The 27,265-nt window shown below is 54.4% G+C and overlaps 2 protein-coding genes across 2 annotated transcripts; both read left to right on the forward strand.

Annotated features, from left to right (window-relative positions):
* Positions 1 to 939: 939 nt before the first annotated feature.
* On the forward strand, positions 940 to 13,030 carry ACTL6B (actin like 6B). The gene is made up of 14 exons (XM_059897340.1): positions 940 to 964; positions 1,412 to 1,488; positions 1,683 to 1,848; positions 2,153 to 2,253; positions 6,986 to 7,083; positions 7,705 to 7,799; positions 7,865 to 7,971; positions 8,659 to 8,748; positions 8,898 to 8,959; positions 9,078 to 9,192; positions 9,305 to 9,385; positions 9,484 to 9,579; positions 9,789 to 9,875; positions 12,950 to 13,030. Exons 1-14 carry the CDS (start codon positions 940 to 942, stop codon positions 13,028 to 13,030), a joined length of 1,281 nt encoding a protein of 426 aa, XP_059753323.1.
* A 1,718-nt stretch (positions 13,031 to 14,748) lies between these two features.
* Positions 14,749 to 26,952, forward strand: TFR2 (transferrin receptor 2). Its single transcript, XM_059896863.1, has 18 exons — positions 14,749 to 14,781; positions 15,023 to 15,275; positions 15,376 to 15,562; positions 18,404 to 18,544; positions 18,625 to 18,736; positions 18,838 to 18,960; positions 19,360 to 19,476; positions 19,606 to 19,745; positions 20,114 to 20,277; positions 20,965 to 21,084; positions 21,519 to 21,601; positions 21,681 to 21,744; positions 21,833 to 21,900; positions 21,983 to 22,059; positions 22,153 to 22,237; positions 22,326 to 22,553; positions 22,906 to 23,046; positions 26,194 to 26,952. Exons 1-18 carry the CDS (start codon positions 14,749 to 14,751, stop codon positions 26,473 to 26,475), a joined length of 2,418 nt encoding a protein of 805 aa, XP_059752846.1. The 3' UTR covers positions 26,476 to 26,952.
* Positions 26,953 to 27,265: the final 313 nt, after the last annotated feature.

Consider the following 27,265-nt stretch of genomic DNA (forward strand, 5'->3'; position numbering starts at 1 on the left):
AGTAGGTGGGAGGGCCCCCAACACATGCACATATGCATATGCACACGAATGCTGACACACTCACATACATACAGGCACACACCTACCCATATGCTCACATAAGAGTCTCTCAGCTGAGCCAGGCTGTCAGAGCCACTCCTTCGCCTTCTCTTTCAAAACTGCTGTGGAGATGGCCTCATGCCAGGAGCCAAGAAGGACCTAGGAGCCTATGAGGGGAAAATCTACTTGCTTGATAAATAACTCCTGAGAAGAACAGATGAAAAGAGAGGGAGAGGGAAAGGAAGCTAAAGCTGGGTTAGCTGAGCGCCATGTGTGAACGTGTGTACATGTGCATACACGTGTGTATGTATAAGGCCCAGGCACCAGAGGACCAGCGAGGAAAAGAGGGACCATCAGAAAGACAACGGTGGCAAGCAACAGGGAGAAAATGGAGACAACCCCTTCCTATACCTCTCCCTCTCCTTCCCTTTCCTCCCTCTCCCAGTGATTTCATTCAGTCCTGGGTATGGCAGAACCTTGCTCAGGAGCCTGAGAATGGACGCGTCTCGGAGACTACGGCGCCCTTTCCTAGACCCCATTTTAAAAAGTAAGGGAGCAGGGGCCCCGTCAGTCACCCTACAGTCTCCGAATGGACAAGGTCTCCATCTCTTGCGTACTCCTGCTCTCTGCCAGCCTATCCATTAGGGCCGGCCTCGAGGTGCTTGCTAATCCCCTCCCCGGCGCCTAAGGTTGAGGTGTCTGCCTCTTTAAAGCAGCGGCCCCCTGCCGGGTTATTGTCTGGCTTCTCAGCCTATCGGCGGCGCCGTTGGGGGCGGGGAGCCTGGCCTCCCGATTGGCCGCCCCGAGCCCCGCCCCGCCCGGGGTCCCGGGAGCTGTCCGGCAGCCTCGGTGCTGATCCCGCCGCCGCCCACGGGCCGCGAGCAGCGCTGAGAGGGCACTATGAGCGGGGGCGTCTACGGCGGAGGTGAGCGAGCCCCGGGCTTCGGGCTCTCCAGCCTGGCGCGGCCTCGCCCGAATCCCAGCGCCCCGAACCCGCGAGACCCAAGCTCTGGGCACCCTGGGGCCTGGCACCTCGGCGCTCGAGCAGGTCTAGCCCCTGGTTTGCGTCCTGCGCCACTCCCACCTTCGACCCCCGCCCCCGGACGTTCGCGCGCACCGGGCCCAACCTCTCTACCATTCAACCCACCACCGCCCGGCCCCCAGCCCAGCAAGGAGAGTGGCCTGAAAACGGCCACTGAGCAGAAAGGGACTTTGGAGTCTTGACCCTCACTCCCAGGACCCTAAACTGTTGGCCGAGCTCCCACCCGCACCGTCCGGCGTTGAAGGTGGCTCTGCCCTGACCTCCTTTCGGAACAATCCAAGAGGAGACAGTTTGGGAGAGATCCCCTCACAAGTCTGTCTCCCCGCACAGATGAGGTGGGGGCGCTGGTCTTTGACATTGGCTCCTTCTCAGTCCGCGCTGGGTACGCTGGGGAGGACTGCCCCAAGGTGAGCCTTCCAGCCTCCTCCCCAAAACCTAGGGCTCCCCTCCAGGCTTCCCGGTGATCCAGGGCTCTCGGAGCCCAGAGAGAAGCTTTGCTGAGTGGGAATGCGGGAGTAAACCCAGGGGTGGGCTGAGGGCCCTGCCATGGGCCTGGAACCGGGCAAGAGATTGATTTCTCTCCGCCCATGCCCCCCTCCAGGCTGACTTCCCCACCACGGTGGGGCTGCTGGCCGCGGAGGAGGGGGGCGGGCTGGAGTTGGAGGGGGAGAAGGAGAAGAAAGGGAAGATCTTTCACATCGACACCAATGCCCTCCACGTGCCTCGGGATGGAGCGGAGGTCATGTCACCCCTCAAGAATGGCATGAGTACGGGGCCCCCACCCACTGCCTCCTGACACAGACTCAGAGCCCACACCCAACAACCTGGGGCACAGCACCCCACATCCACAGAGTCTTCCTTGCAGCGACCCAAGTCCCAGGGATGCCCTCACTTCTTCCCACAGCTGCCTGGTTCCTAACCAGGGGCCACCAGATTCCTGGGAAGGGGGGACTTCTGCTGGAGCTTGTCTTATTTCCCCTCCCCCGGATTTTCCTTCCCTCCTTCCTTTCCTTCCTGTCCCTGGACTCCTGCCTGCCCACCCTCATCTCTCCACTGGTCTCCTGGCCCCAGTCGAGGACTGGGAGTGCTTCCGTGCGATCCTGGATCACACCTACAGCAAACACGTCAAGTCTGAGCCAAATCTGCACCCAGTGCTCATGTCCGAGGCCCCGGTAAGTGCCTCATCCAGCTGCTAGTCAAGCCCTGGGGCCCACCATTCACCTCTCTCCTCAAGCCATCACTCATTCCACTTCGCTTTTCAAACTTTCCTTCCAACTCCATCATCTTCAGCCACTTTCCTTCCTGCCTGGTTTAGTCTCCATGCCTCCCTCTCTCCTCCAGCTCTATCCACTTGCCCTTCCCCCAGTCAACCTTATACACTGCCCCACCACCCCAAGTCCTTTTATGACCTTTCAACTTAAATTCTTTGTCAATATTATATATACATGTAAAGAATCAATTTGTTTTATAAAGTATGTTAAGAAAAAAATGCCATTCATAGCCTCCTCCTTCTATTGCCCCTTTTCCAGAGGCAGTTGCTCTTCTCTCTTTTAGCTTTTTTTTTTTTCTTTTTTGCTATTACCTTTTTTTTTTTAACATCTTTATTGGAGTATAATTGCTTTACAATGGTGTGTTAGTTTCTGCTTTATAACAAAGTGTATCAGTTATACATATACATATGTTCCCATATCTCTTCCCTCTTGCATCTCCCTCCCTCCCACCCTCCCTATCCCACCCCTCTAGGTGGTCACAAAGCACAGAGCTGATCTCCCTGTGCTATGCGGTTGCTTCCCACTAGCTATTACCTTCTTTAAAAAATATTTATTTATTATTATTTCTTAATAAATTTATTTATTTATTTATTTATTTTTGGCTGCATTGGGTCTTTGTTGCTGCGCGCAGGCTTTCTAGAGTTGCAGTGAGTGAGGGCTACTCTCTGTTGCGGTGCGCAGGCTTCTTGCGGTGGCTTCTCTTGTTGCAGAGCGTAGGCTCTAGGCGCATGGGCTCAGTAGTTGTGGCTCGCGGGCTCTAGAGTGCAGGCTCAGTAGTTGTGGCGCACGGGCTTAGTTCCTCCGCGGCATGTGGGATCTTCCCGGACCAGGGCTCGAACCCGTGTCCCCTGCATTGGCAGGCGGATTCTTGACAACTGCGCCATCAGGGAAGCCCCTGTTTATTTTTTTTATTTATTTTTTTGGCTGCGTCGGATCTTAGTTGCGGCATGCTGGATCTTTCATTGCGGCGTGGGCTCTTCGTTGTGGCACGCAGGTTCTCTCTAGTTGTGGCGTGCGTATTTTCTCTCTCTCGTTGTGGCATGCAGGCTCCAGGGCACATGAGCTCTCTAGCTGAGGCGCGTGGGCTTAGTTGCCCTGCAGCATGTGGGATCTTAGTTCCAAGACCTGGGATCGAACCCATGTGCCCTGCATTGTAAGGCAGATTCTTTACCACTGGACCACCAGGAAGTCCTGCCATTACCTTTTACATCTCTAAGTATCACACTTAAATAGCTGATTGTGAATTTTTTAGCTTTAAACATTATCTGTGGATTTCCCACTATAGAAAATGAGCATTTGGCTCTCTTTCCTCCCCAGCCCATACCACACACATTTCTTATTTCTTACCTAAAGTACAGTTGTAGTTTAGGGTTTTAATTGTTTTTTAAGATCAATATTCAGTAATTACACTCTTATTATTATGTATGCTAATCAGGCCTGAACCAGCAATAAACTGTGGTTTATTTTCCTTTCCTGCAACTTTTTGTTTTCTCTAGCGCTGAAAATTGTCTTGGTTCTGTTTTCCTTAGTTTTTGTATCTACTTAATAATGTGGCCCTAAATTGTTCATCAGTTATCTATATCTTTTCTCAAGACATTAATTCCTTAAGGTGTTCTATCAATTTCTTCTTCAAGAAATCTCTTCAGGAGCCCACTGACCTGCTCTGCTTTGGACTAGTTACCTTCTATGCAGAAGATGTAGCTATCATCCTGACATCTCCCTTCACCATCATCTTAAGGAAACACTTTGCCCCTCTCCTGTATTAGAAGTCCTGTTTCCTGTATCACATGACTCCTTTTCTTGATTTTCTTCCTTGTTTTCATGGGGCACATCGTCCACTAACTGCCGTAGAAAGGTCATAAGAAGTAACATTTTTGAGACCTTGCATGTCTAACCTTGGATTGATAGTTTAGCTAGGTATAACACTCCAGATTGGAAATCATTTTTCTTTGGAATCTTGAAGGCACTTCTCCAATGTCTTCTAGCATCTACTGTTACCATCAAGAAGGCCAAAAACATTTATTTCCTGATCCTTTGGTGTAACTTATTTTTCTTTCTTAGAGTTTATAAAATTTTCACTTTGTCCTCAGTGTTTTACAATTTCACAATATTATATTGGTTTATTTTTGTCTATGGCTCTGGACACTCAATGTGTCGCTTTATTTTGGAAACCTATGTCTTTCAACTCAGTGAAAAAAATTTACTTACTTGATGATTTATTATTTTCAATTTTCTCTGTTCTCTTTTTTGAGAAATCCTATTATTTGGATTTTGTACCTCCTGAACTGGTCTCCTAATGTTCTCATCTTTTCTGTTATGTTTTCCATCTCTTTATCTTTTTCCTCTAATTTCCAAGATATTCCCTCAATTTGTTTTTCAACTCTTCTATTGAGTTTTTAATTCATTCCTGCTCCTGTATTTTTATTTCCCGGGAGGTCTTTATTATTCCATGAATGTTACTTTTTAAAGCATCCTATTCTTATTTCATGGGTGCAATATTATTTGTTATCTCATAGGGATATTATTAGTTTTGTCTTTGGAAGTTTTCATCTCCTTGTATAATTATTGTTCTTCCAAGTTGCTTTTTTTCCCTGCCCTTTCTTGGGAGTCTTTATCTCATTTCCTAGGTTTTTCTCAGATTTCCACAAATCCTTGGTTGTCTGCATATGTTTAGGAATGGGGGACTAAAAAGCTGATTGGGAAGGGGGACTTGCTGACTGCAGTCTTTGTTATAGGATGGTCTGACTGGGATGTTGCATCTTTAGATCTTTGATGTAACTCACAGGGAAGACTTCCAACCTGAAGACAGGACTGCCCGACCCCTTTCTGGAAGCCAAGTGAGCAAATAGGGCTGATGTTATCAGCATTCAATATGCATGGCATCACTTAATTCCCCTCTTTTAAGTATAGTGTCCTCACTCCCAACAGTGACAAGTGTCCCACCAGTTCAGAGACCCTCAGTTTTACTCTCTCCAGAGAATAAACTTCCACTCTTCTGCTGAGGTTGGAGTGGGCAATAGCCTAGTGACATGGAATTAGGATGAGAGTTTAGGGATCTGTTACTTGAATAGCTTTGAGCAATCTTATTTTATTTCCCCTTTCCTTACACTTCCAGAGGTACCTGGAAGTTCCTGGAAGTTCAGAACTACCGATTCCCAATCCCTGTGAGGATTCTGCCATTTAACACAGGCTGTTGTTGGCTTTTTCCACTACCAGTTTAGGAGTCAGCATTCTTGAATCTGTTAAGTCAGTTACTGCTCACCTAACTGATTTCCAACCTTCAAAAATTTGTTGCTCTTTTCTCATTTCTTATTCTTCTCAACCTTTAAGGGTTTATGCCTCTCTGCCTCTCTCTCAGGAAAAATTCACATGACATAAAATTAACCTTTTTTAAGTTAAAAATTCAGTGGCATTTAATACATTCACAATGTTCTGCAACCATCACCTCTATCTAGTTTCAAAACATTTTCATCACCCCCAAAGAAAACCCATTTTCATTTAGCAGTTTCTCTCCACTCCCCCTGCCCCCAGCCCTTGGCAACCATCAATTGACTTTCTGTCTCTATGGATATATCTATTCTGGATCATTCATATAAATGGAATCATACAGTATGTGACTTTTTATGTCTGCATCATTTCACTTAGCGTAATGTTTTCGAGGCTCATTTATGTTGTAGCTGACTGAGTGCTATTCCATTGTATGGATATACCACAATTTGTTTTTCCATTTATCTGCTGATGGACATTTGAGTTATTTCCACCTTGGCTGTTGTGAATAGTGCTGCTGTGGGCAGCTTGAATTTGAGTACCTGTTTGCAATTCCATTGGGTATATAACTAGGAGTGAAATTGCTGGGGCATGTGATAATTCTATGTTAATTTTTTGAGGAACTGCCAATCATTTTCTACAGCTGAGCCATGTAACCTTCCCAACAGCAATGGACAAGGGTTCTGATTTCTCCACATCCTTTCCAACACTTGTTATTTTCTGTTTTTTCGTTTTGTCTTGTTTTTAAATTATTATCACCACCCTAGTGGGTATGAAGTGGAATCTCATTGTGCTTTTGATTTGCATTTCCCTAATGGCTAAAAATATTGAGCATCTTTTTATGTGCCTGTTGGCTTTTGTGAGTTTGGTTTTTTTTGTTGTTGTTTTTTAAATTAATTCCCCCTCTATTATAGTTTTGCTGGGATCTTGGGAGGGAATAAAAGTAGATGTTTGTATTCAATCCAACATTTTTACCCAGAAGTCTTCTTCCTCAGCTTTCTTGCCTCTGAGATGATTAGAGTGAGGAAGAGGGATGTACTGGCGGCTGGGGGTAGTGGGGCTGAAGTGTGTATTGCACAATCAAGAGCACTGGGCTACGAGTCAAGAGACTGTGACTCTAGACCCAGCTCGACCAAGAGCTTTCTGTGTGATCTTGGCCAGTTTCCCTCTCTGAGTTTTGTTTTCTTCAGTTGAGTTTGAATTGTGATCTTTAAAGTTCTTTATAGTTCTCACATTCTAAAGATCTATGAGGGTCAGGGGACCTGACCTCTGTCCTCAGCGCAAGACACGTGTTGGGGTGGGGGGTATGTACGTGGATCGGTGCCTTTCCCGTCCTGAATCTTCCCCTCTTGCACTTTCTCCTCAGTGGAACACACGGGCCAAGCGGGAGAAGCTGACAGAGCTGATGTTCGAGCAGTACAACATTCCTGCCTTCTTCTTGTGCAAGACGGCTGTGCTTACTGCGTATCCACTGGGTTAAGCTACTCTGCCAGAGTGGAGGGTCAGGGTGGGGTGTGTGGCGTGCTGAGCTGGAGGCTGGGCCTGATTCTGTGGAGAGTAATATCCTGGATGGGGGCTAAGTGCCTTGGACCTTGGAGTGGCCAGCTCAGCGACCCTTTCCCATTCCTTGGATCAGGCTGAGCATTGAGAGTAGGGACAGGTAGGCAGCAGGGGCTGGGGCTGGAGGGAGGAGGGAAGGGTATATGACACTGACGTGTTTGTTCCCTTCCCAAGCAGCCAATCAGCATTTATTTTATTTAAGGATCTGCCTTGCATTGAACCCTATGCTAGGCAGTGGAACGATATAGCCCCTAATTTCAGAGAGCCCATGGGACATAGAACTAAACCTAAAGAGAGGCTGGGAGCTCAAAAGGAAGGAATAGAGGAAGAGAGTGTGATTCAGAGAAGAAAAAAGTGACAAGGGTCTCAGCTGCCTTTCTCTAACAGATGGGTCACAAACTAGAAGGAGAGATTTGCAGACTGGGAATGGGCTGGATCCAGGAAAGAAGAGAGTGACTAGGCCAGACTCGGGTCCCAGCCCCCTCTTGCTGCTGCTGTCTCTTTGACCTACCCATCCCACACCAGCTTTGCAAATGGACGCTCCACAGGTCTGGTGCTGGACAGTGGGGCCACCCACACCACGGCCATTCCAGTGCACGATGGCTACGTCCTGCAGCAAGGTGGGGCCTCGGCAGGGGTCAGGGGTGCCTTGAGAGACCAGGCCCTGACAACCCGTCCTTTCCAGGCATTGTCAAGTCACCCCTGGCAGGGGACTTCATCTCCATGCAGTGCCGAGAGCTCTTCCAGGAAATGGCAATTGACATCATCCCGCCTTACATGATCGCAGCCAAGGTGGAGCCTCTGGGATGTCCTGGGCACTGACTCTATGACTGTCGACCCACTGACTCATCAGATATCAGGGTGGGGAGCAACCAGGCCCCAGAAGGACCCTCAGCCCTCAATTTGCAATTGAGGCATCAGAGATCTGGACAGGCTGAGGGATATGGCCGAGGTCCCACAGCCAACTGCTAGCAGGATGTGTATGTGAGGGTCAGTGTGGTGGGTTCTGGTGTCCAGTAGACCCAGGTTCAAGGTCTGCTTCTGCCACAGAAGAGCTGTGTGACCTAGAGCATGAGACTGAAGCTCCCAAGCCTCAGTTTCCTCCCCTGTAAAATGGAATAACAGCACGTAGGGCTGCCGTGAGTGTTAAATGAGACACTGCATGCAAGGGACCCCCACGTGGAACATGGATCCATAAAAGGCTGTTTCCTTAAGGTCTGGCCACCTACTGGATTCCCCAGGCCCTCAATCTTCTCTGACCAAAGCCTTTCAGATCAGCTGTACCCACTGCACACATGGCATCTGTGGGGATGGGCTCTCCCCGTTCTCTCTCCTCTAACAGGGAAGGGGGAGAAACACCTTTTCTGGGCAACAGAGCAGAGAACCCAGTGCCCGTTAGCTGCAGAGCTGGCAGTGTGGTCAGGGTGGGCTGGGCCAGTGTGGGATGGGGAGGGGTGCTCACAGGCTGTGTCCCCACAGGAGCCCGTACGGGAGGGCGCCCCCCCAAACTGGAAGAAGAAGGAGAAGTTACCCCAGGTTTCCAAATCCTGGCATAACTACATGTGCAATGTGAGGCGCTGGAGAAATCCCCCAAAAGCCCCACCCCCCATCTCCTAGTCCCCTGCCATGAGCAGCAGGGAGGGACAGAGGCCCTGCAGGCGGGGTGCGGTGGGGCCTGAGGTGGGAACCCAGCCCTCACCACCTCCCTGGGTTCTCAGGAGGTGATCCAGGACTTCCAAGCCTCCGTGCTGCAGGTCTCAGACTCTCCCTATGACGAGCAGTAAGTGCAGCTCATGGCTGGGGGGGTGGGGGGGGGAAGGGGGCAGGCCTGGAGCTCAGGGGGGACCGCTGGCCTTCTGGGAGCACCCCCAAGCAGAGTCTTGCTCCTTCCTGGCCAGGGTGGCTGCGCAGATGCCCACAGTGCACTACGAGATGCCCAATGGCTACAACACAGACTATGGTGCGGAGCGACTCCGCATCCCGGAGGGCCTGTTTGATCCCTCCAATGTCAAGGTGGGGCTGGGTGGAGGGCCCTGGATCCTGGGGTGTGGGAGAAGCTGGGAAGGATCACAGAGGTCTGGGAGAGGGGACAGAGGGCCCAAAGCCCAGTCACCTTTCTCTGCAGGGCCTTTCGGGGAACACCATGTTAGGTGTGGGCCACGTGGTGACCACCAGCATCGGCATGTGCGACATTGACATTCGCCCGGTGAGGCCCAAGCCTGAGTCTTGGCAGAGGGGCCCAGGAGAAGCGGGGGGGAGGGAGGGGCTGTCCCGTGACTGCTCACTCCTCCTCCCTGCTCTCAGGGCCTGTACGGCAGTGTCATTGTCACTGGTGGGAACACGCTGCTCCAGGGCTTCACTGACAGGCTCAATCGAGAGCTTTCCCAGAAGACTCCACCGGTAGGAACCCACCCCTGGCCAGGGCCCTGGACTCCAGTCCTGGCTCAGCCCTTCAGGACCAAGTCCTTCCTCCTTCCCACACATCAAGCAAACGTTCTGGCCACCAGAGTGGCCCCTTCCTGCTGTGGCTTCCCAGTCTTCCCTACCCCCAGCCCTGTCCCTTCCCAGAAGCCAGGTGTCTGCTTCCCACAGCCCCTCTTTCTCCCCAGAGCATGAGACTGAAGCTCATCGCCAGCAACAGCACCATGGAGCGCAAGTTCAGCCCCTGGATCGGGGGCTCCATCCTGGCCTCACTGGTGAGAGGGGAGGGGCCTGGCCTAGCGCTGAATGTGGGGAAGGGCAGATCCAGACAGCCCCCATCGCCTTGCCTGCCTCCTCATTCATTCATTCAACAAACATTTATGAAAGGGCAGTCAGTGCTCCCAGAAAGGTGGATCCTACATCAGGACACAAATCAGGGAGTGGAGGACAGGAAGCCGGAGAGGTTGGCTGGGATGAGATTGTGGTGGTCTTGTGTGCCAGGGTGAGACCCTGAAGGTTTGGGGCAAGGTGATGTGACGGCCACAGGCACGTTTGGGAAGGTTATGTCAGACATGAGTCTTTGGGGATCAGGGTATGAGCTGGATGTGAGGGGACCTTGCCAGGAGGTTCTTCCTATTGTCCTGGAGTCATGGAATGGGTAGCAGTGGGGATGGGGTGGTGAGCAAGGGGCAAACAGAAGGAGGCTGGCAGGTTGGTTCTGGGGCGGTAGGTGGGGAGTTCAGTCTGGACCAGCTGCTGGGATAGAGGCAAGACGCTGAGCGAGAGGTGAAGATGCAAACTGCATCTGGGGGGGCAGTGTCAGCCACACAGAGGGGGACAGCAGGGCCATGACAGGACAAGGAGGATATCCACTAGAGTGGGTGCCCCCAAGGAGACAGAAACAATGGTCAGAGTGACAGGAGACTGAACCCCTGAAGTTAGCTCAGGGCTGAGCGTGTGTCAGCCACACAGTTGTTGAGGGCCTCCTGGGCACCTGAAGTGGACAGACAGGCCGACCTAGTCCCCGCCTCTGTGCATGGGAACAGTCTGGAAGCCGAGACAATTAAACAGGAGGTCATCACAAAGTGTGGGGTGTTCCTTCAAAGGAAGACTTGATCTCGTTCAGGGGTCATGAAGGGCCTCTTAAGGGGCACTCAAGCTGAGATGAAAGAGTGAGTAAGAACTTATGAGGCAAAGTGGGAGAGAGGGTGCTTGGCTCCTGGGGGGAGCTAGGCAAGGCCAAAGGCAGTGGGCAGATGCTTTGAGATCTGAGTTGGGTGAGCTCACCTGGGCTGCGGAGCAGAGAGTGGATTGGAGAGGGCTGCTGTGGTCTCCACTGTGACCTGCGTTTGACGGCGGAGCGGATATCAGGGGGTGGAATTGAAAGCTTATCAGAGGTCTGACTGACAGAATGTGGACACTGTTTGGATACGCGAGGTAAGAGGGAACGGGGTCAAGGACGAGGCCCAGGATGGGCCTCCTGGCAGTTCTGTCCAAGAGGAATGTAATGTGAGCCACATATGTCATTTAAAATTTTTTAGTAGCCATATTTAAAAAGAGTCCAAAGAAACATGTGAAATTAAGTTTTAAGAATATATCGTATTTAATCCAATATATCCAAAGTATTATCATTTCAATATGTCACCAATATAAAAATGAAGATGTTTTACATTCTTTTCTCTGGATTTAGTCTTCCGTATCCGGTATATATTCGACATGTGGAGCATATCTCATTTCGGGCTAGCCACATTTCAAGTGCTCAGTAGCTCCATTTCAAGTGTTCCATGTAGCGAATGGCCACTGGATTTGGACAGGGCAACTGTAGAAGGTGAGAAAGACCAGAGAAGCAGGTTTGGGGCAGGTGTGGGCGAAGATAGTGAACACAGCTGTGGACATGTTGAGGGTGAGGTCCCAGGGGACACTGAGGAGGAGGTGTCCAAAGACAGCTGAGTACAGTAAGTCCCCTACTTATGAACCTTCGGGTTTCAAACTTTCAAAGATGCGAATGTGTGTTCGCATGTCCAATCACATAGTTAGTTCACGTGTCTGGCGTACATTGTCACATGCGTGTATCCTCCACAAGTGATTGTGCTTTTGTGTACTTTACTGTACAGTACTGTAGAGAGTACAGTAGTACAGTACTAGTAAAAAATAGAAGTGTTCATTTCATTGGTACTAGTGCAGAACTTCTTAGAATATGCAACCTTAGAATAAAATATTTCTTTAAAACTTATATTTCAAGCCCATAAAATAATTTCACTCTGAAGAATTTTGAATAGGAATGTACATTAGATATTATAGATATTGGAATGATAGATAAAAATCAGATACCGTCTTTTTAATCCAGTTACTTCACTGTGACCACATTTGTTAAAACTGCGTTCAGTATTATGTGTGGTCTTTATGATTTCTTTGGATCCCTAGTATCTATATTTATTTCAGCAGACATAATATACTTGTGGGAAAAGTATTATAAACCTATTAAAGTACAGTACTATATAGCCGATTGTGTTAGTTGGGTACCTAGGCTAACTTTGTTAGACTTAGGAACAAATTGGACTTAAGAACATGCTCTCAGAAGGAAACTCGTTGGTATGTAGGGGGCTTACTGTATTTGGGTCTGGAACTCAGCGCGGAGATCTGCACTGGAAACCAGAGATGGTGGGAAGGGTGGGGCTTTGGCACGTGAGCAGAAGGGAGGGGAATGACCTGGTCCAGGAAGGCGTGTTCTTCCTGGACACGCCAAGGGACAGAAGCTGGGACACACACACTAACTTTCAGGCAGAGGCAGGACAACCACAGAGAGGGTGCAGTCTGAAATGCCATGGCTGGAGACCCTCAAGGCGCTTGTTTCAGCGGGAGGGTGGAGGTGGGGCGCCAAAGTGATGACATCCTAATATCCTGATGTTAGGTGGTGTCGGAATGGTGGGGAGGGAGGAGGAAAGATTTTTCTTGGGAAGGAGGGCGACTTGGCGTGTTTGGAAGGCCTGATGGAGTGATAGGGTATCTGGTGGAGAAGGGATGTGGAGTGTTGGGGCGCCGGTTGGCTGGCCTGGGGCTGTAAGCTCCACCTCCCAGCTCGAGAACAGCCCTGGGCCCCGGGCAGACTGGTGCTCAATAAATACTTGTTGAATGAATGAATCGTGGATTGAACGATATGAAGCGGGCATTCGCCCTCTGAATACGAAGGAGGGGACAGGAAGATGGGGCAAGTTGGTGGCTGCGGGAGGGCTGTGGGCTTGAGAGGAGGCGGTTCCGAGGGGTCGAGCCTGCGCGGGAGGAGTGTGGGGAGGCGCTTCTCCCTCTCTCCAGGGCCTCCCTGACCGCCGATGTCGCCCCCTCGACCCAGGGCACTTTCCAGCAAATGTGGATCTCCAAGCAGGAATATGAGGAGGGCGGGAAGCAGTGTGTGGAGCGGAAGTGCCCCTGAGGGCGCCCGCTCCCCATCCACAGGCCCACCTGCAGCGGTGGGGGAGGGAACGCGAAAGCAAGGAGATGGTTTCCCCCACCTCTGCTCCGCCAGCGCAGATCGAAGCCCCCAACGCTCCCAGCGCCCGCTTTTCTTCCCTTCCCCACTCGTCCTCTTAGATTGTGATGTTTCTGGGTTGAAAGGAGTAAAAATGTTTTAAGAAAAAAAAAAAAAAGTTGGCCTCTTTGGGGGTGGGCAGTGGGGGCAGGGGTCTGGAGAGAGGAGAAGGGAGGACCACACCTATACCCATTCGGAATCGCACGGTGGACGCCAGGGCAAGGTCTGCGGGCGGGGGCAGAGCCGTAGGAGCCACGGATGCCTCAGGTTTCAAAGGGGCCGCAATCCAGGGAGGATCACGCTGCGAGAACCCGGGAAAGTCGCTCAATTAGGCTCCCAGCGAGGAGCTGAGCTACCGCGGGAAGTGGGAGCAGGAGAGAGGATGCGGCGGTAGGGGCGGGGCGGAGCCGAGGAGCCGCCCCAGAGGCGGGGCCGGAGGTGGGACCTTGGGTGGGCGGGGCCTCGGGCCTCCAGGGAGGCCGCACTTAAGCACCCCTGGACCCACAACTCAGGTGAGACGGGACTGCGCTGTCTTTTCCGGGGCGCTAGGCGGTGACAAGAGTGGGACAGGGAATGTGGCACCGGTACGCCCCAGCAGCTCAGAACTTGTCTCCCAACTTGGGTAGGAACTGAGGTCTCCCAGGAAGACCCCGACACCGGGCCCTTGAGCCCTTCCATTCCAGAGCTCCTTGCCCCCTGCCTGAAACTGTAGGTAAAACTTAGTAGTTTGTGCCTGTGTTCTGAGGTCCCCAGACCCCAAAGAGATAGAAATCCGTGTGGTCCAAGTCCTTTGGTAACCAAAGAGGCGCAGGTGCCCAGGGAGGACCATGACTTGTCCAACGTTACCCAGCTCTGCCCATGCCTTGGCCAGGACTCTTTCCACTGATGCCTGGTGGGCCTTGACCCACAGATCCCTGACTCCAGGCAGGATCCCCATCCTGGAGCACTCACCGGTCCTGCCTGACCATGTGCTCCCACCCATGCACCTCCCTCCCCAGCAGCCAGCAGGAGCCTGGACCCCCCTTGCAGCCTGATTCCAATGGGACAGACACCCACATGGCCAGGCCAAACCCCAGGTCACACCACTGTGGCCCCTTCAGCTAGGGATTCCACTGGGAGGGCAGCTAATGTGTTACAGGGCTTGGGTACTGGGGAGCCTGCAAGCCAGATGAGGAAGGGGCAGAGGTGTTCATGGTGGGGAGCTTACGAAGGGGTCCCCAAGGACGTTGGGAGGGGAGGAAGCAGGAGGGTGGAGGGGGCATCCATATCTCCGCCTTCCCCAGCCATCAGCCCTCCTCCCCCAGCCTTGACGGGAACTAGAGGCCAAAGTCTGCCCCAAGGCCAAAAAATTGATTGTTTTGCAAGAAGAGGGCAGGAGTGGGACTGCGGAGGGATTGGCAGGGGAGGGCACAGCCCCTCATCCTCTAGCCTGGGCTGGGAGCCGTGTCTGGAAGGCTGACCTGAAGCCCGGACTGTGCCCCCACCCTGGGACGGGGGGAGGCAGAGAAGGGCCTGGGCTCAGGCTGCCTGCCAGGGCTGATAAGGGGCCTCTTGGGGCTCCCACAAACGGTTTATCACTGGGGGTGGGGGACAGACTGCAGGGCTCAGGAGGGGGCACGAGCATGGAGCGGCTTTGGGGTCTACTCCAGAGAGCGGTAAGATAGAGTGGGGTTGGGAGACCCTTAGGCCTTCTCTCCAGGTCCTCAGTCCCCTCCCAAACCCCAAGGCTGGCCCCTCCCCTTCCCACCTCCTACTCTCCCCTCCAGCCTGCCTCTTGGGACCCTCTCCCCTGCCTTGTGCTCATGGCACCCCAAAGTCACTGACCCTGTTATTGCCAGATTCCTCCCCATCCTCCAGGCCTCCTTCCCCGATTTCATGTCCACCACGCCCCTACAGCAAAGGTTGTCCCCAGGACCCTCTCAGACCATCTACAAGCGTGTGGAGGGCACCCAGCAGGGGCCCCTGGAGGAGGAAGAGGAAGAAAGGGAGGAGGGGACCGAGCTACCGGCCCACTTCTTCCCCATGGAGCTGAGGGGCCCCGAGCCCCTGGGCTCTCGACCAGTTCGGCAAAACCCCAGACTCTGGGCAGCAGCAGGACGAAGAGCCGCCCCCTACCTGGTCCTGACAGCCCTACTGATCTTCACTGGGGGTGAGAGTCATCCCCACCCCCAGTGGAGGGTCTGGGCTGGGGGGGAGATCTGGGGTCCAGAGAGGGGCACAAGGAGAATCTCCATCTTGCCACCCACCAGCCTTCCTCCTGGGCTACGTGGTCTTCCGGGGGTCCTGCCAGGCATGTGGGGATGACGTGATGGTGGTCAGCGAGGACGTGAACCATGAGCTGGGCCCGGACTCCCACCAGGGCACATTGTACTGGAGCGACCTCCAGGCCATGTTTCTGCGGCACCTGGGGGAGGGACGTCTGGAAGATACCATCAGGTGAGGATCAGCCGGTCCCATTCCAGGCCCTCAGACTCAGCCTCCCTTCCTCTTCACCCAGGACCCTGAGTCCTTCCACCTGCTGCCCTGGCCTCCCTGTTCAGTGGTCCTGGGAAGGATAGCAGGCGTTTGGAGCTGAGGGGAGGGAGGGCAGCAGATGACATATTTGGAAGCTGAGGGAGCTGACTGAATGAGCACAGAGGGGTCCAGCATCCACATATGAAGTGGGACAGACCCAGAAAAGTCTTGAGTGCCACATTGAGGAGCTTGGATTTTGACCCGTGGCAGTGGGGAGCTCTGGGGGGCTCTGAGAAGGGGGGACTTAGGGAATCAGAAAAAGAAGCAAATGCATTTGTGGGCAAAGACCATCCCCCAATCTGTGGGGTCTGCCAGCCCAGCGTGAGCAGGCCAGCATTTCTTTTGTCCTGCTGAGGTCACCTTTTCCTACTGGGACGGAGCTGCCCGGGTGGGTCCAGAGAAGAGGTCAGGAATCATTTTTTCAGTGGATTTTCCTGGGTTTCCTAAGTAGAAAATTATATAATCTATATTTAGTGAGAGATGCATAGCTTCTTTTCCAATGCATATATTTTTTATGTCTTTTTCATTTCTTATTGCATTGGAGAGGACATGAATTTAGGTAATGAGATAGTAAATATCCTTGCCTAGTTCCTAACTTTCATAGGAATGTTTTTCTAATACTTTGTCATTGTCGCTTTTTTTTTTTTTTGAACCCGGGCTCTCGGCAGTGACCGCCAGGGAATTCCCCCAGTGAGGTTTTTAAAAGCAAATTAAGGAAGTTTCCTTCTATTCCTAACTTACTGAGACTTTTTCTTTTTTTTTAATGATCAGGAAAGGAGGAACAAGAATCAATTTTTTTTTCAAATATTTTTCCAGAATGTATTGAGATGATCACATGATTTTTCTTCTTTAACGTTTATGTAGTCATTTGTATTAACAGATTTCCTTGTCTTCATGAGATGAACATAAACTTGATCGAAGTGTATTATTATTTGTTGATACACTGCTGGATCCATTTTGCTTGAATCTGTGGCATCAACAACATGCATGTTTTTTTGTTTTGGTTTGGTTTTTTAATTAATTAATTAATTAATTTTTGGCTGCGTTGGGTCTTCGTTGCTGCGCGCGGGCTTTCTCTAGTTGCAGCGAGTGGGGGCTACTCTTCGTTGTGGTGCGCAGGCTTCTCATTGCAGTGGCTTCTCTTGTTGTGGAGCACGGGCTCTAGGCACATGGGCTTCAGTAGTTGTGCCATGTGGGCTCAGTAGCTGTGGCGCATGGGCTCAGTTGCTCTGCGGCATGTGGGATCCTTCTGGACCAGGGCTTGAACCCATGTCCCTTGCATTGGCAGGCAGATTCCCAACCACTGCGCCACCAGGGAAGTCCCTACCTGCATGGTGTTTTTTGTTGTTGTTGTTGTTTTTTCCGTTGAGCAACACTTAGTAGTCTGGGTACAGCCTGAGCAAGTGGATGGTTTGACAGATCTAGGGAGGTGGGGTGTGGCACTGTGGATGCCATCAAAGGGCAGGGAGGCAAGACGGGAGCAGTGAGAGGGAGCGGGCAATGAGGTGATGTATGACTCTAGGTTGGATGGGGAAGGAAGGGAAACCAGGGAGGAGCTGATAGCCGTGGAAAAATTGGACAGTGTGGCGTGCTCCATGGGGTTGAAGAACAGGTATAGTGAGCCTAAGGGAGTGAGTTCCAACCTGAAAAGCTCCGGTCAGAGAGTGAGATTCTGGAACTTTTAAGATTTACATGATAAACTGTGTCCTATTTATCTTGGAGTCTCCAGCACCTACCACCATGCCTAGCGCTTAGTAGGTGTTCAGTAAATTGGATCAGTATTCCAGAGGTGGAGTTCTGGGGACAAGATCCAGGATGTGGCCAGGGAAGTGGCTGGCCAGATGCCAAAGTCTTCACTGAAAGTGGATAAGTGACCAATTGGCTAGACGATAACAGCAGTGAGGAAGGACAGAGGGTGGGACTGCTGGATGGCACGGCCTTTGAAGGAAGAGAGTTTCATGGTCAGAAATGTGAACAGAGGAGCCAGAAGCACACCTCCTCTCTGGGCCTGGGTGGTATGAGAGCCTGAGCTGCCTTTTTCACATGTCCTGAAGGAGACCTGGCCTCCCAAGGGACAGCCAGGTTTCTGCCGAGGCAAAAGGTAGAAGGGGTATTCGGTGATGATGCCGAGGGGGGAAGTTTGTTTGCCGTGGAAAGAGCACAGGTGGAGCTGGTTGAGAGCGAGGCCATGCAGGGGCCATGCTGGCACAGGTGAGATGGAAGATCAGGGAGAGTTCCAGGGACAGCAGGCTGGCTAGTTAGGTGGTGACTATGGAAGAAGACAAGGTGAGGTCTCCAACCAGACAAGTGACCCCAGATTCCACCGGCAACCTTGGTGTAAGGTGTCTCCATTAGGCCCAGCTGGAGGATGAGAGAGATGCAGGGCCCCTCACCTCTGCCCAGATAGCCCTTTGGAAGAAAAGTGTTTTCATGCCTGGGGCAAAGCACAGGCCAGTGTGTGTATGTGTGGAGGGGACAGTCGGTAGATTGGTAACTTTGGCCTGACCTGTGAAGAACCTAAGGGATGGTGGACAGGACCCCTGGCTATCAGAAGCTGAGGTTTAAGCAGAAGGAGGCCCTGGAGACCCCCCAGCGCAGCCCTGGTAGTGATGGCAGGAGAGCCTTAAGAGCCCCTCACTGCCCAGGGCTGGGGCCACCCCACACCTCTGGCATCCTTCCCCCGCTCCCGCCCTCTCCTCCAGGTACCCAGAAGTCCCTGCCCCTCTCTCCTCCCGCACCCCAATGCCCCCTCTCCCTGCGCAGGCAAACCAGCCTTCGGGAAAGGGTAGCCGGCTCGGCCGGGATGGCAGCCCTGGTTCGGGACCTCCGCGCGGTGCTCTTGCGCCAGAAGCTGGACCACGTGTGGATGGACACGCACTACGTGGGGCTGCAGTTCCCGGACCCGTGAGTGCAGGGGGTGGGGTTGGGGGGCGAGGAGGGGTGGGCGGCCTGTGGGTGGGACGCTCACCACCCCCGCTCCTCAGGGCTCACCCCAACGCCCTCCACTGGGTGGATGCCGCCGGGAAGCACGGGGAGCAGCTGCCACTGGAGGACCCGGACGTTTACTGCCCCTACAGCGCCACGGGCAACGCCACGGTGAGCGCCTCGTGCCGGTCCCCAGGATGGGGCAGCGCGCCCTTTCCCCGGCGGTGGGGCAGGGACGCGCCTCACCGTCCTTCCCATCCTCCCCTCCCCAGGGAGAGCTGGTGTACGCCCACTACGGGCGGCCGGAGGACCTGCAGGACCTGCGGGCCCGGGGCGTGGAGCCGAAGGGGCGCCTCCTGCTGGTGCGCTTGGGGGTGATCAACTTTGCCCAGAAGGTGAGGGTCCCTGGATGCGGGTTGGGGCGGAGCGGGGAGGGTGCCGGCTGGGGAGTCCGGAGATCGGATGGCGGCAAATAGGCAGCGTCTGTCTAGGAGGCGGTCAGAGAGAGAAAGGGAAGAACCAAATGGGTTGTAAGAAACTGTTGGCAGGGAACAAAATCAGGAGGTTGGGGTGGGGAACAGAAACGGGAGGGAATGTGGGGTACAGTGAGGTTTGGGGGCTGCCGAGGCACTGCGGGAGGGCAGAAGGCGAGGTCCGGGGGGTGCCCACAGCCTCTCTGTGGATCCACAGCTGCAGATCGGAGGCCGTGCCATTCCACTTTTACTTGCTCCTTCAGCCTTTATAAATCCGTTTTCTCTGGGAAAAGGGGTCCTTTAGCCACCTCCCTTCCCCAGGTGGCCAGTGCCCAGGACTTTGGGGCCCAAGGAGTGCTCATATACCCAGACCCGGAAGACTTCTCCCAGGGCCCACACAAGCTCAGCCTGTCCAGCCACCGGGCTGTGTATGGACATGTGAGTCTCGGGGAGCCAGTAGTGCCTTCCTGTGGTCCCAGGGCTGCACAGCCTGCCTAGGATGAGGCTGGCGCCCTATTCTGGGGAGCCCGGCTCACAGTTTCAGCGTGGGCAACCCTCTCCCCACAGGTGCACCTGGGAACGGGAGACCCCTACACACCTGGCTTCCCTTCCTTCAATCAAACCCAGTTCCCTCCGGTCCAGTCCTCGGGCCTCCCTATCATCCCAGCCCAGCCCATCAGCGCGGACACTGCCTCCCTCCTACTGAGGTGGGGGCCACGTGGGGACCAGGAGGGGAGGAGGCAGGGAGAGGTAGGCTGCAGCTAGCCCATAACGTGCCTTTGGGTGAACTAGAACAAGGTGTTTCTTCTGGGTGGGCACGGCCTCTTGCCATTTGGTGAGTGGAGCTCCAGCTGGATATCACACCCACCTCTGCTGGGCACTCTTGAGCAGGACACAACCTGCACAACTGTCCAAGGCAGCCCTGGCTGCACTGGCCCCTCAGGCAGAGTACAGATGCAGAGAGCTGGAGCCAGAGGGTGGGAGGGAGAGAAAGAGTGAAGCGGGGGCTTTGGGCTCTTCTATAGCCTGGGACTCTCTGCCACTTCTAACCCTTTCTGCTCTACCCCTTCCCCAGGAAGCTTGAAGGCCCTGTGGCCCCCCAGGAATGGCAGGGGCACCTCCCAGTCTCCCCTTATCGCCTGGGCCCTGGGCCAGGCCTGCACCTAGGGGTCAACAACCACAGGGCCTCCACCCCCATCAGCAACATCTTTGGCTGCATCGAGGGCCGCTCAGAGCCAGGTGTGCTTGCTTATCCAGCACCACCCACACCCTGCAGCGGGGGAGCTGGGGTTAGCAGGGGGGGAGGCTGGCAAGTTGGGGATGGGCTGGGACTGAGGGGGGTGGCAGTGAGGAGATCTCACGGTTGAAGCTGTCCAGAGACAGAATGGGCAGTTCTGCACAGTAGTGAGGTCCCTGGCACCAGAGGTGAGCAAGCGTAAGTTGGGTGATGTTACAGCATGAAAGGGAGGTCAGACTAGATAGATGAGCCTTTCAAGCATAACTTGTTGTGGATAACAGTGGGGAACCAAAGTGGGTTCCTGAGCCAAAGAGTGCGGTACCTAGAAGCACTGAAGGAAGAGGCACAGGGAGGGCTGTGATGAGGCTCCGATGAGGACGCTGGTGGTGGGAGTGGGAGTGGGAAGGGTTAGAGAGAGATTTAAAACCTGTCAGGACTTGGTGAACAGAGGGGCACCCCAATCAGGGAGGTAATGGAGCCCAGAATGACCCCAGGCAACATGATGAGAGAGCAGCCCACCCAGGAAGGGCCAAGGGGAGGAGAGGAGCTCTCTTTAGGGGCAGCAGGGATTGCAGGGCAGGGGCTGCAGAGATGTGAGGGTCCTGGAGAAATGGATCCTCCCAGGGTCGAGGGAGAAGCCTCTGGGTTCTGCCCATGTAAGAGGTGGGCCCCAACATCCCCTCCCCCAGATCACTATGTTGTCATTGGGGCCCAGAGGGATGCATGGGGCCCAGGAGCAGCCAAGTCCGCTGTGGGGACCGCCATACTGCTGGAGCTGGTGCGGACCTTTTCCTCCATGGTGAGCAATGGTAAGGTCAGGGCCTGGGCCTGGGCCGGGCAGCTGGGGCTGTGGTCTGAGCTAGGACAGGGCAGAGAGGCAGTTAGGAGCACAGGCTGGAGGGTGGCCCCTGAGACCTGGGCTCCAAACCTGGCTCCTCCACGTCCTGGCTGTGTGGCCCTGGGCAAGTCACTTCACCTCCATTTCCTCATTTAAACATGAAAGTACTAATAGTCCATGTCTGAGTGACGATTAAGCAGGAGATTCGCTATGGAAGCAATCCCCCTCACTGATAACAGCTGAGTCAGGGTAGACCCAGGTGAGATGGGCTGGGATGGGGGCTTGATGGGAGGGAAGGAGAGACCCCAGGGGACCAGGACAGAGGAAGACAAAGAGGTGGGTCTTTGCCTGGCCCCCAGCCAAGCCCATCCTCCCTCCTTCCCCCCCCACCCCCACTGCCCCCAGGCTTCCGGCCCCGCAGAAGTCTTCTCTTCATCAGCTGGGATGGTGGTGACTTTGGGAGCGTGGGCTCCATGGAGTGGCTGGAGGTAAGCTGGGGTCCTGGGCAGGCAGTCAGGCAGCGGGGCGAGGCGGGGGGATTTCACACCCCACACCCCTCACCCACAGGGCTACCTCAGCGTGCTGCACCTCAAAGCCGTAGTCTATGTGAGCCTGGACAACGCAGTGCTGGGTGAGCGGGGGCAGTGCCACCACCTGGGCCCCCTCTGGTGCACCCTGCCCTCCGGGCCAAGCCTTGAGCCCGGCATCCCTCTCCGCAGGGGATGACAAGTTCCACGCCAAGACCAGCCCCCTTCTGATCAGCCTCATCGAGAACATCCTAAAGCAGGCAAGAGCCCGGCCAGGAGTGGGGGATGAAGGGAAGCTGGTGGCCGCCAGAGCCTGACTGGTGCCCCCCACCCTGCCCCCAGGTGGACTCTCCTAACCGCAGTGGCCAGACCCTCTTCGAGCAGGTGGTGTTCAACAATCACAGCTGGGAAGCTGAAGTGTAAGCTGGGCAGGGAGGGGCGGGAAGAGAGCTGGGGGGGGATATGTGGGGAGAGCCTGAACCCACACAGCGCTCCCACCTGCCCATCCCCAGGATCCGGCCGCTACCCATGGACAGCAGTGCCTATTCCTTCACGGCCTTCGCGGGGGTCCCTGCCGTTGAGTTCTCCTTCATGGAGGTGAGACTTCCGGGCCCCGCCCCAGAGCAGCAGCCCCTGGGCCTGTTCGCACCGTGCCCGCGCGCCAGCCTCCGCCCTGTCCCGGCAGGATGGCCCGGTGTACCCGTTCCTGCACACGAAGGACGACACCTATGAGAACCTGCACAGGGTACTGCGGGGCCGCCTGCCTGCCGTGGCCCAGGCTGTGGCCCAGCTCGCCGGGCAGCTCCTCATCCGGCTCAGCCACGATCACCTGCTGCCCCTCGACTTCGGCCGCTATGGAGATGTGGTCCTCAGGCACATCGGCAGCCTCAATGAGTTCTCTGGGGACCTCAAGGTCCAAGACGCCAAACCTGCTCCCGGCTTCTGGCGGTGGGGGGTGCTATATCCCATTAAAGTGCTGCCCGGGCCAGGGGATCTGGCCCCTCTCCCCTTGGTCTAGGGCCCCTCTGGCAACCTGGCCCCTTTACTCCTGCCCCAGTCACTAAGCCCCTAGGACCCGGCTGGTACCCGCCCAACCGCACAGGTCTTCTCTCTCCCTTCATTCTGCCCCCAGCGTTCTGTCCCCCTATACCTCCCCACTCCTGCCAGGACCGGGGTCCCAGCTCCGTCCCCCAGCACCTGGACCCCCACCCTAGGCCAGGGTCATGGCCCCTGCCGCCGGCCCCAGCCCGCGCCTTCGCCCTCAGGCCCGCGGGCTGACCCTCCAGTGGGTGTACTCGGCGCGGGGGGACTACATCCGGGCGGCCGAGAAGCTGCGGAAGGAGATCTACAGCTCGGAGGAGAGCGACGAGAGACTGACGCGCATGTACAACGTGCGCATTATGCGGGTGAGGCCCCGCCCAGCCCGGCCGCCGGCGGCGGCGCCGCCCCGCCTTCTTCCGGCGGCGTGGGGCCCCTCTTCTCGGCCCTGCGCCAGTGCGCTGTCCTCCCCTCGTTCCGCTCTCATTTGTCCCTGTCCTCGGGGCGTTCCCAGTCCTGGACTCACAGTGCTTTGCTCACAGACCCGCCAAGCTGGAGGGACCACAGAGGCGGGCCCGCAAAGTGATGAGACAGGGAGGGTCAGCCCCTTAGCCACAGTCGCCCGGCCACCGCATGGCAGAACTGGGACAACCGCGCCCCCTCCGGTTCCCCACCGCCTCCTCTCCCTTCTGGAGAGAAGAAGCATGTCCACGGTGGTCCAAGGTCTAAGAGGCACAGGATTATGGCTTGGGAGGTGCAAATGGTGTAAACAATTCAGAGCGTAGAGAGCTCTCTTACTTCTGGTGAGATGGATGAAACCCAGAAAGGCTGCCTGGAGGAGGTGTCATGTGAAAGTTATACAGGATTATTATTCCCTCCTGCTTAGCTTTGAATACTTTGCAACCTGCACCCCAGCTCCAGTTCCAACCCATCCTCTTCCTTCCATTTCCTTACCCCAAGAACTCAACCCTGCAGCCCTTTGATCTCTGGAAATGGGTGGGTAGGGACTGTAGGCGAGGGGAAAAGTCTATAGGGCAAAATGATAAGCAGGGCCATCCTCAGTGAGTGTGGGGTGAACCGGGACCCCGCAGTGTACACATGCGCGGTTTGGGGATGATATGTCTGGCCCTTGCAAGGTCTTGTTCTTTCTCCCTCCTCCTTTTTCCTGTTGTGTCCCTGCCTGTTTCACTTGGCATCACTCATACCGTCTTTCTGTTCGCAAACCCACCCATCTTGCTCTTTGGTCCTGGCTCCTTTCTTCTGGAATGGGCGATTCATTCTCATTCACAGATCTTGCTTTAACCCCTGCTGTGCCAGACTCTACAGACACAAAAAAGACACCCCCCCTCACCCTACCCCTGAAGTTGCAATGTGCCCCCCAAGGGATAAAGGGCATCTGTGTGTAAGGGACACGATTCAGACTCAGGGCTGGAGAGTAAAAGATGCAGGGCTTCAGAACCTCAAACAGGGCTGGGCCAGACCCAGGGAACTTTGTGGTTCTGAACCAGGGGTTGGTAAACTAGCCAGCAGGCCAAATTTGGCTTGCCACCTGTTTTCATAAATGAAGTTTTATTTTAACACAGCCATGCTTGTTGATTTTCCTATTGTGTGTGGCTGCTTGTGTGCTACAGCAGCAAAGCTGAGTAGTTGCAACAGAAACAGTGTGGCCTGCAAAGCCTAAAATAGTTACGATCTGGCTTTTTCCAAAAAATGTTTGCTGACCCCTGCTTTAGACTATAATGTGGGTCTTGAGGAACAGACAGAACTTGGGCTGGTGCAAAAAGAGCATGTTTCAGGATGGAGACACCAAGAATAAGGGCATGGCAGTGAAACAGGCCTGGCTTTCCTTGGGAGTAGTGTGTAGACCAGCAGAGCCAGAACAGAAGCCCTGTGGAGGAGCGGAGGGGAGTGGGTTAGGGATCAACTATGGGGAGACTTGAATGCCAGTATAAGAAGTTTGGGTTCTGGGACTTCCCTGGTGGTCCAGTGGTCAAGACTCCTCGCTTCCACTGCAGGGGGCACGGGTTCGATCCCTGGTCAGGGAACTAAGATCCCCGCATGCCACACGTCAAGGCAAAAAATAAAGGATGTTTGGGTTTTGGGGGTCTGGGCATCAAGGAAATTTGGAAGGTTTTTGAGCAGGCCGGTGATGTGGGCAAAGTGGAATTTTAGGAAATACTTGGCCAGAGTGTAAATGGCTTGAAGAGGGAACGAAGTTAGTGATAGCTGAGCTCTGGGTGGATGGGGGGATTGAACTGATGTGAGACATTTGGAAGGAAAAATGGACAGACTGGGTGTTGAGGGAAGAGGAGGAGAATAATAATAGCAGCTGCCATTTATTGAGGGCTATCATGTGCTAAGGCTTTACTTCACTTTCTCCCATAGGACTCTTCCAAATCCTGTGAGTTTGCTAGTATTGTACACAGTAACTGAGGCTCAGAGAGGCTAAGTGACTTATTCAAAATCACACAGTAAGTGGTGAAGCTGAAATTAAGGACCAGGCAGTCTGACCCCAAAGAGAAACTGGAAACCAAAGTCTGACCCTGTGTCCACCCAACTCTTATTCACCTTTGAGGTTGAGAGCCTGGCACCTGGGTTATGCCATGGTGCTCATGAGGGAAATTGGGTGCGCAGGTCAGGTTTTGGAAGAAGTTGGTGTCCACATGTGTGTGAGGCTGTGGCTGGGTACCCCCTACCCCAGTGGGGAGATCCAGCAGACTGGGGGACAGGATTCCAGGCGATGATTTGTGGAGTAGACTTGGCAATTGTCCCCATGAGGTCCCAGTTGAAGCCAGGGGCGTGGATGAGCTCTCTGAGTGAAAGGTGGAGGACTTAAGAAGACATGAGTGTGTGAGACCACCCCTAGAGATTCTGATTCTGCTGGGGTGGCACCCATGCAATGGTAATTTAAAAATCTTCCTCAAGTGATTCTAATGTGCAGCCAGGGTTGAAAACCATTGGATTGTAGGTAATGAGAAGAGGAGAAAGTAGAGGTCGAACCCTGGGGCTGCCCACAGGTGGGAGCAGAAGGAACCGGAGAGGTGGGAGAACTGGGCTAGGAGCGCGGCCATCTCAGGAGAGACCGACAGCATCTGAGTCAAGAGGGTGAGGACTCAGAGTCAGGCACTTCATTAGGGCTGGCCTGTCCCCTTGTCGTTTGACTCTGGGTTTTCACGCAGGCGAGCAGGAATGACTGGGGTATGGGGAGGTGAGGAACAGCAGGACGAAACACGGTTCTTTGAGGCTTTGGGCGGGGAAGTGAATGCGTGACGAAGAAAGATGCAGGCTTGGAAGCTCAAGGGGTAGAAAGAAAGGGATCCAACCCAAAACACAGTGGGAGGACGCATCCTACCTGACTACTGATGACGTCACACAACGACCATTCCTGATTGGGTAGCCGAAGGGAGGCGGGACTTAAACAGGCTGTTCAACAATATTTATTAGGCGCGCATGAGGTCCCAAGGTTGGTCTGGAACTGCTGTTCGGGCTCCAACCTGATCCCCTTCTCGGCGCAGGTGGAGTTCTACTTCCTGTCCCAGTACGTGTCGGCGGCCGACTCACCGTTCCGCCACATCTTCCTGGGTCGCGGAGACCACACGCTGGGTGCCCTGCTGGACCACGTGCGGCTGCTGCGCTCGAGTGGCCCCGGGGCCGTTGGGGAGGAGGCCCAGGTGGCGCGGGGCCTGGGCTTCCAGGAGAGCCGCTTCCGGCGCCAGCTGGCCCTGCTCACCTGGACGCTGCAGGGGGCAGCCAACGCGCTGAGCGGGGACGTCTGGAACATCGATAACAACTTCTGAGGCCCGTGGGCTGGTGGGGGCGGGGCACATGCCCCTGCCCCCTGCCAAGAGCGCCTGCTCTCCTCTCGGGTGATTTCTGGGTGACCGAGATGCCTGTGCACCACCTCCCGTTGCTGACTCATTTTTAGCCCTTACCGTACCTCCAAGGGCCGCAGCAATGACGCCAACGCAGACACCCACACACCCCAGGCCCTGCAGCGTAGGAGTAGGTGAGCAGTGCCTTCCATAATGGGATGGTCATACTGTCAGCTAATCAGGGAGCGGCATCTGCTCTCTCAATCACAGCCCCTTCCTCTGCAGGAGCAGGGTCCCCCCCACTACAGCTAGAGACCACTCTGGAAGGTTTCCTAGGCCCTGGGACCTGCCCAGCCTTCTTGGTGGGAAAGATCCGCTGGGACCATAACTTTATGGCCAACCTGTGTCCTGCAGCAGGAGGGGCTGGGGTTTGAACCTCAATAAACCACCTGTGGCATCTGTTGTTTACAGGCACTTTTATGCGTCTTCCTCACCCTCACCTCACCCAGTCATCCCTCCCTTGAGAGCTAGGGAAGGGTTGGGCAGAAGGGGCCAGAGAGGATGCAAGTGGGAATGCTGTCTCCATGGGGAAAAGAGCTGTTCCTTTTACCTAAGGAACTAAGGAAACTGCCTGAGGAAATAAGGAGGGCCCTTCTCCAAAGACCACCACGGGTGGGGGGCTGGCTCTGTACCTTCTCCTGGGACCAGGGACAGCTACATAATTTGCAAGGCCTGGTACGAAATGAAAATGTGAGGCCTCTTGTTCAAAAAGCAA

The sequence above is a fragment of the Balaenoptera ricei genome, chromosome 15 (genome assembly GCF_028023285.1).
Source record: "Balaenoptera ricei isolate mBalRic1 chromosome 15, mBalRic1.hap2, whole genome shotgun sequence".
In the NCBI taxonomy this organism is placed as follows: Eukaryota; Metazoa; Chordata; class Mammalia; order Artiodactyla; family Balaenopteridae; genus Balaenoptera; species Balaenoptera ricei.

Bases quoted from the DNA above. Each gene is read 5' to 3' on its own strand.
- ACTL6B (XM_059897340.1), top strand. From the start codon at position 940: ATGAGCGGGGGCGTCTACGGCGGAG. The intron at 9,193-9,304 runs GTGGGGCTGGGT...CTTTCTCTGCAG, and splicing joins TTGATCCCTCCAATGTCAAG to GGCCTTTCGGGGAACACCAT. The intron at 9,386-9,483 runs GTGAGGCCCAAG...CCCTGCTCTCAG, and splicing joins GCGACATTGACATTCGCCCG to GGCCTGTACGGCAGTGTCAT.
- TFR2 (XM_059896863.1), top strand. From the start codon at position 14,749: ATGGAGCGGCTTTGGGGTCTACTCCAGAGAGCG. The intron at 18,961-19,359 runs GTGAGGGTCCCT...TCCCTTCCCCAG, and splicing joins TGATCAACTTTGCCCAGAAG to GTGGCCAGTGCCCAGGACTT. The intron at 21,745-21,832 runs GTGAGCGGGGGC...CCCTCTCCGCAG, and splicing joins CCTGGACAACGCAGTGCTGG to GGGATGACAAGTTCCACGCC.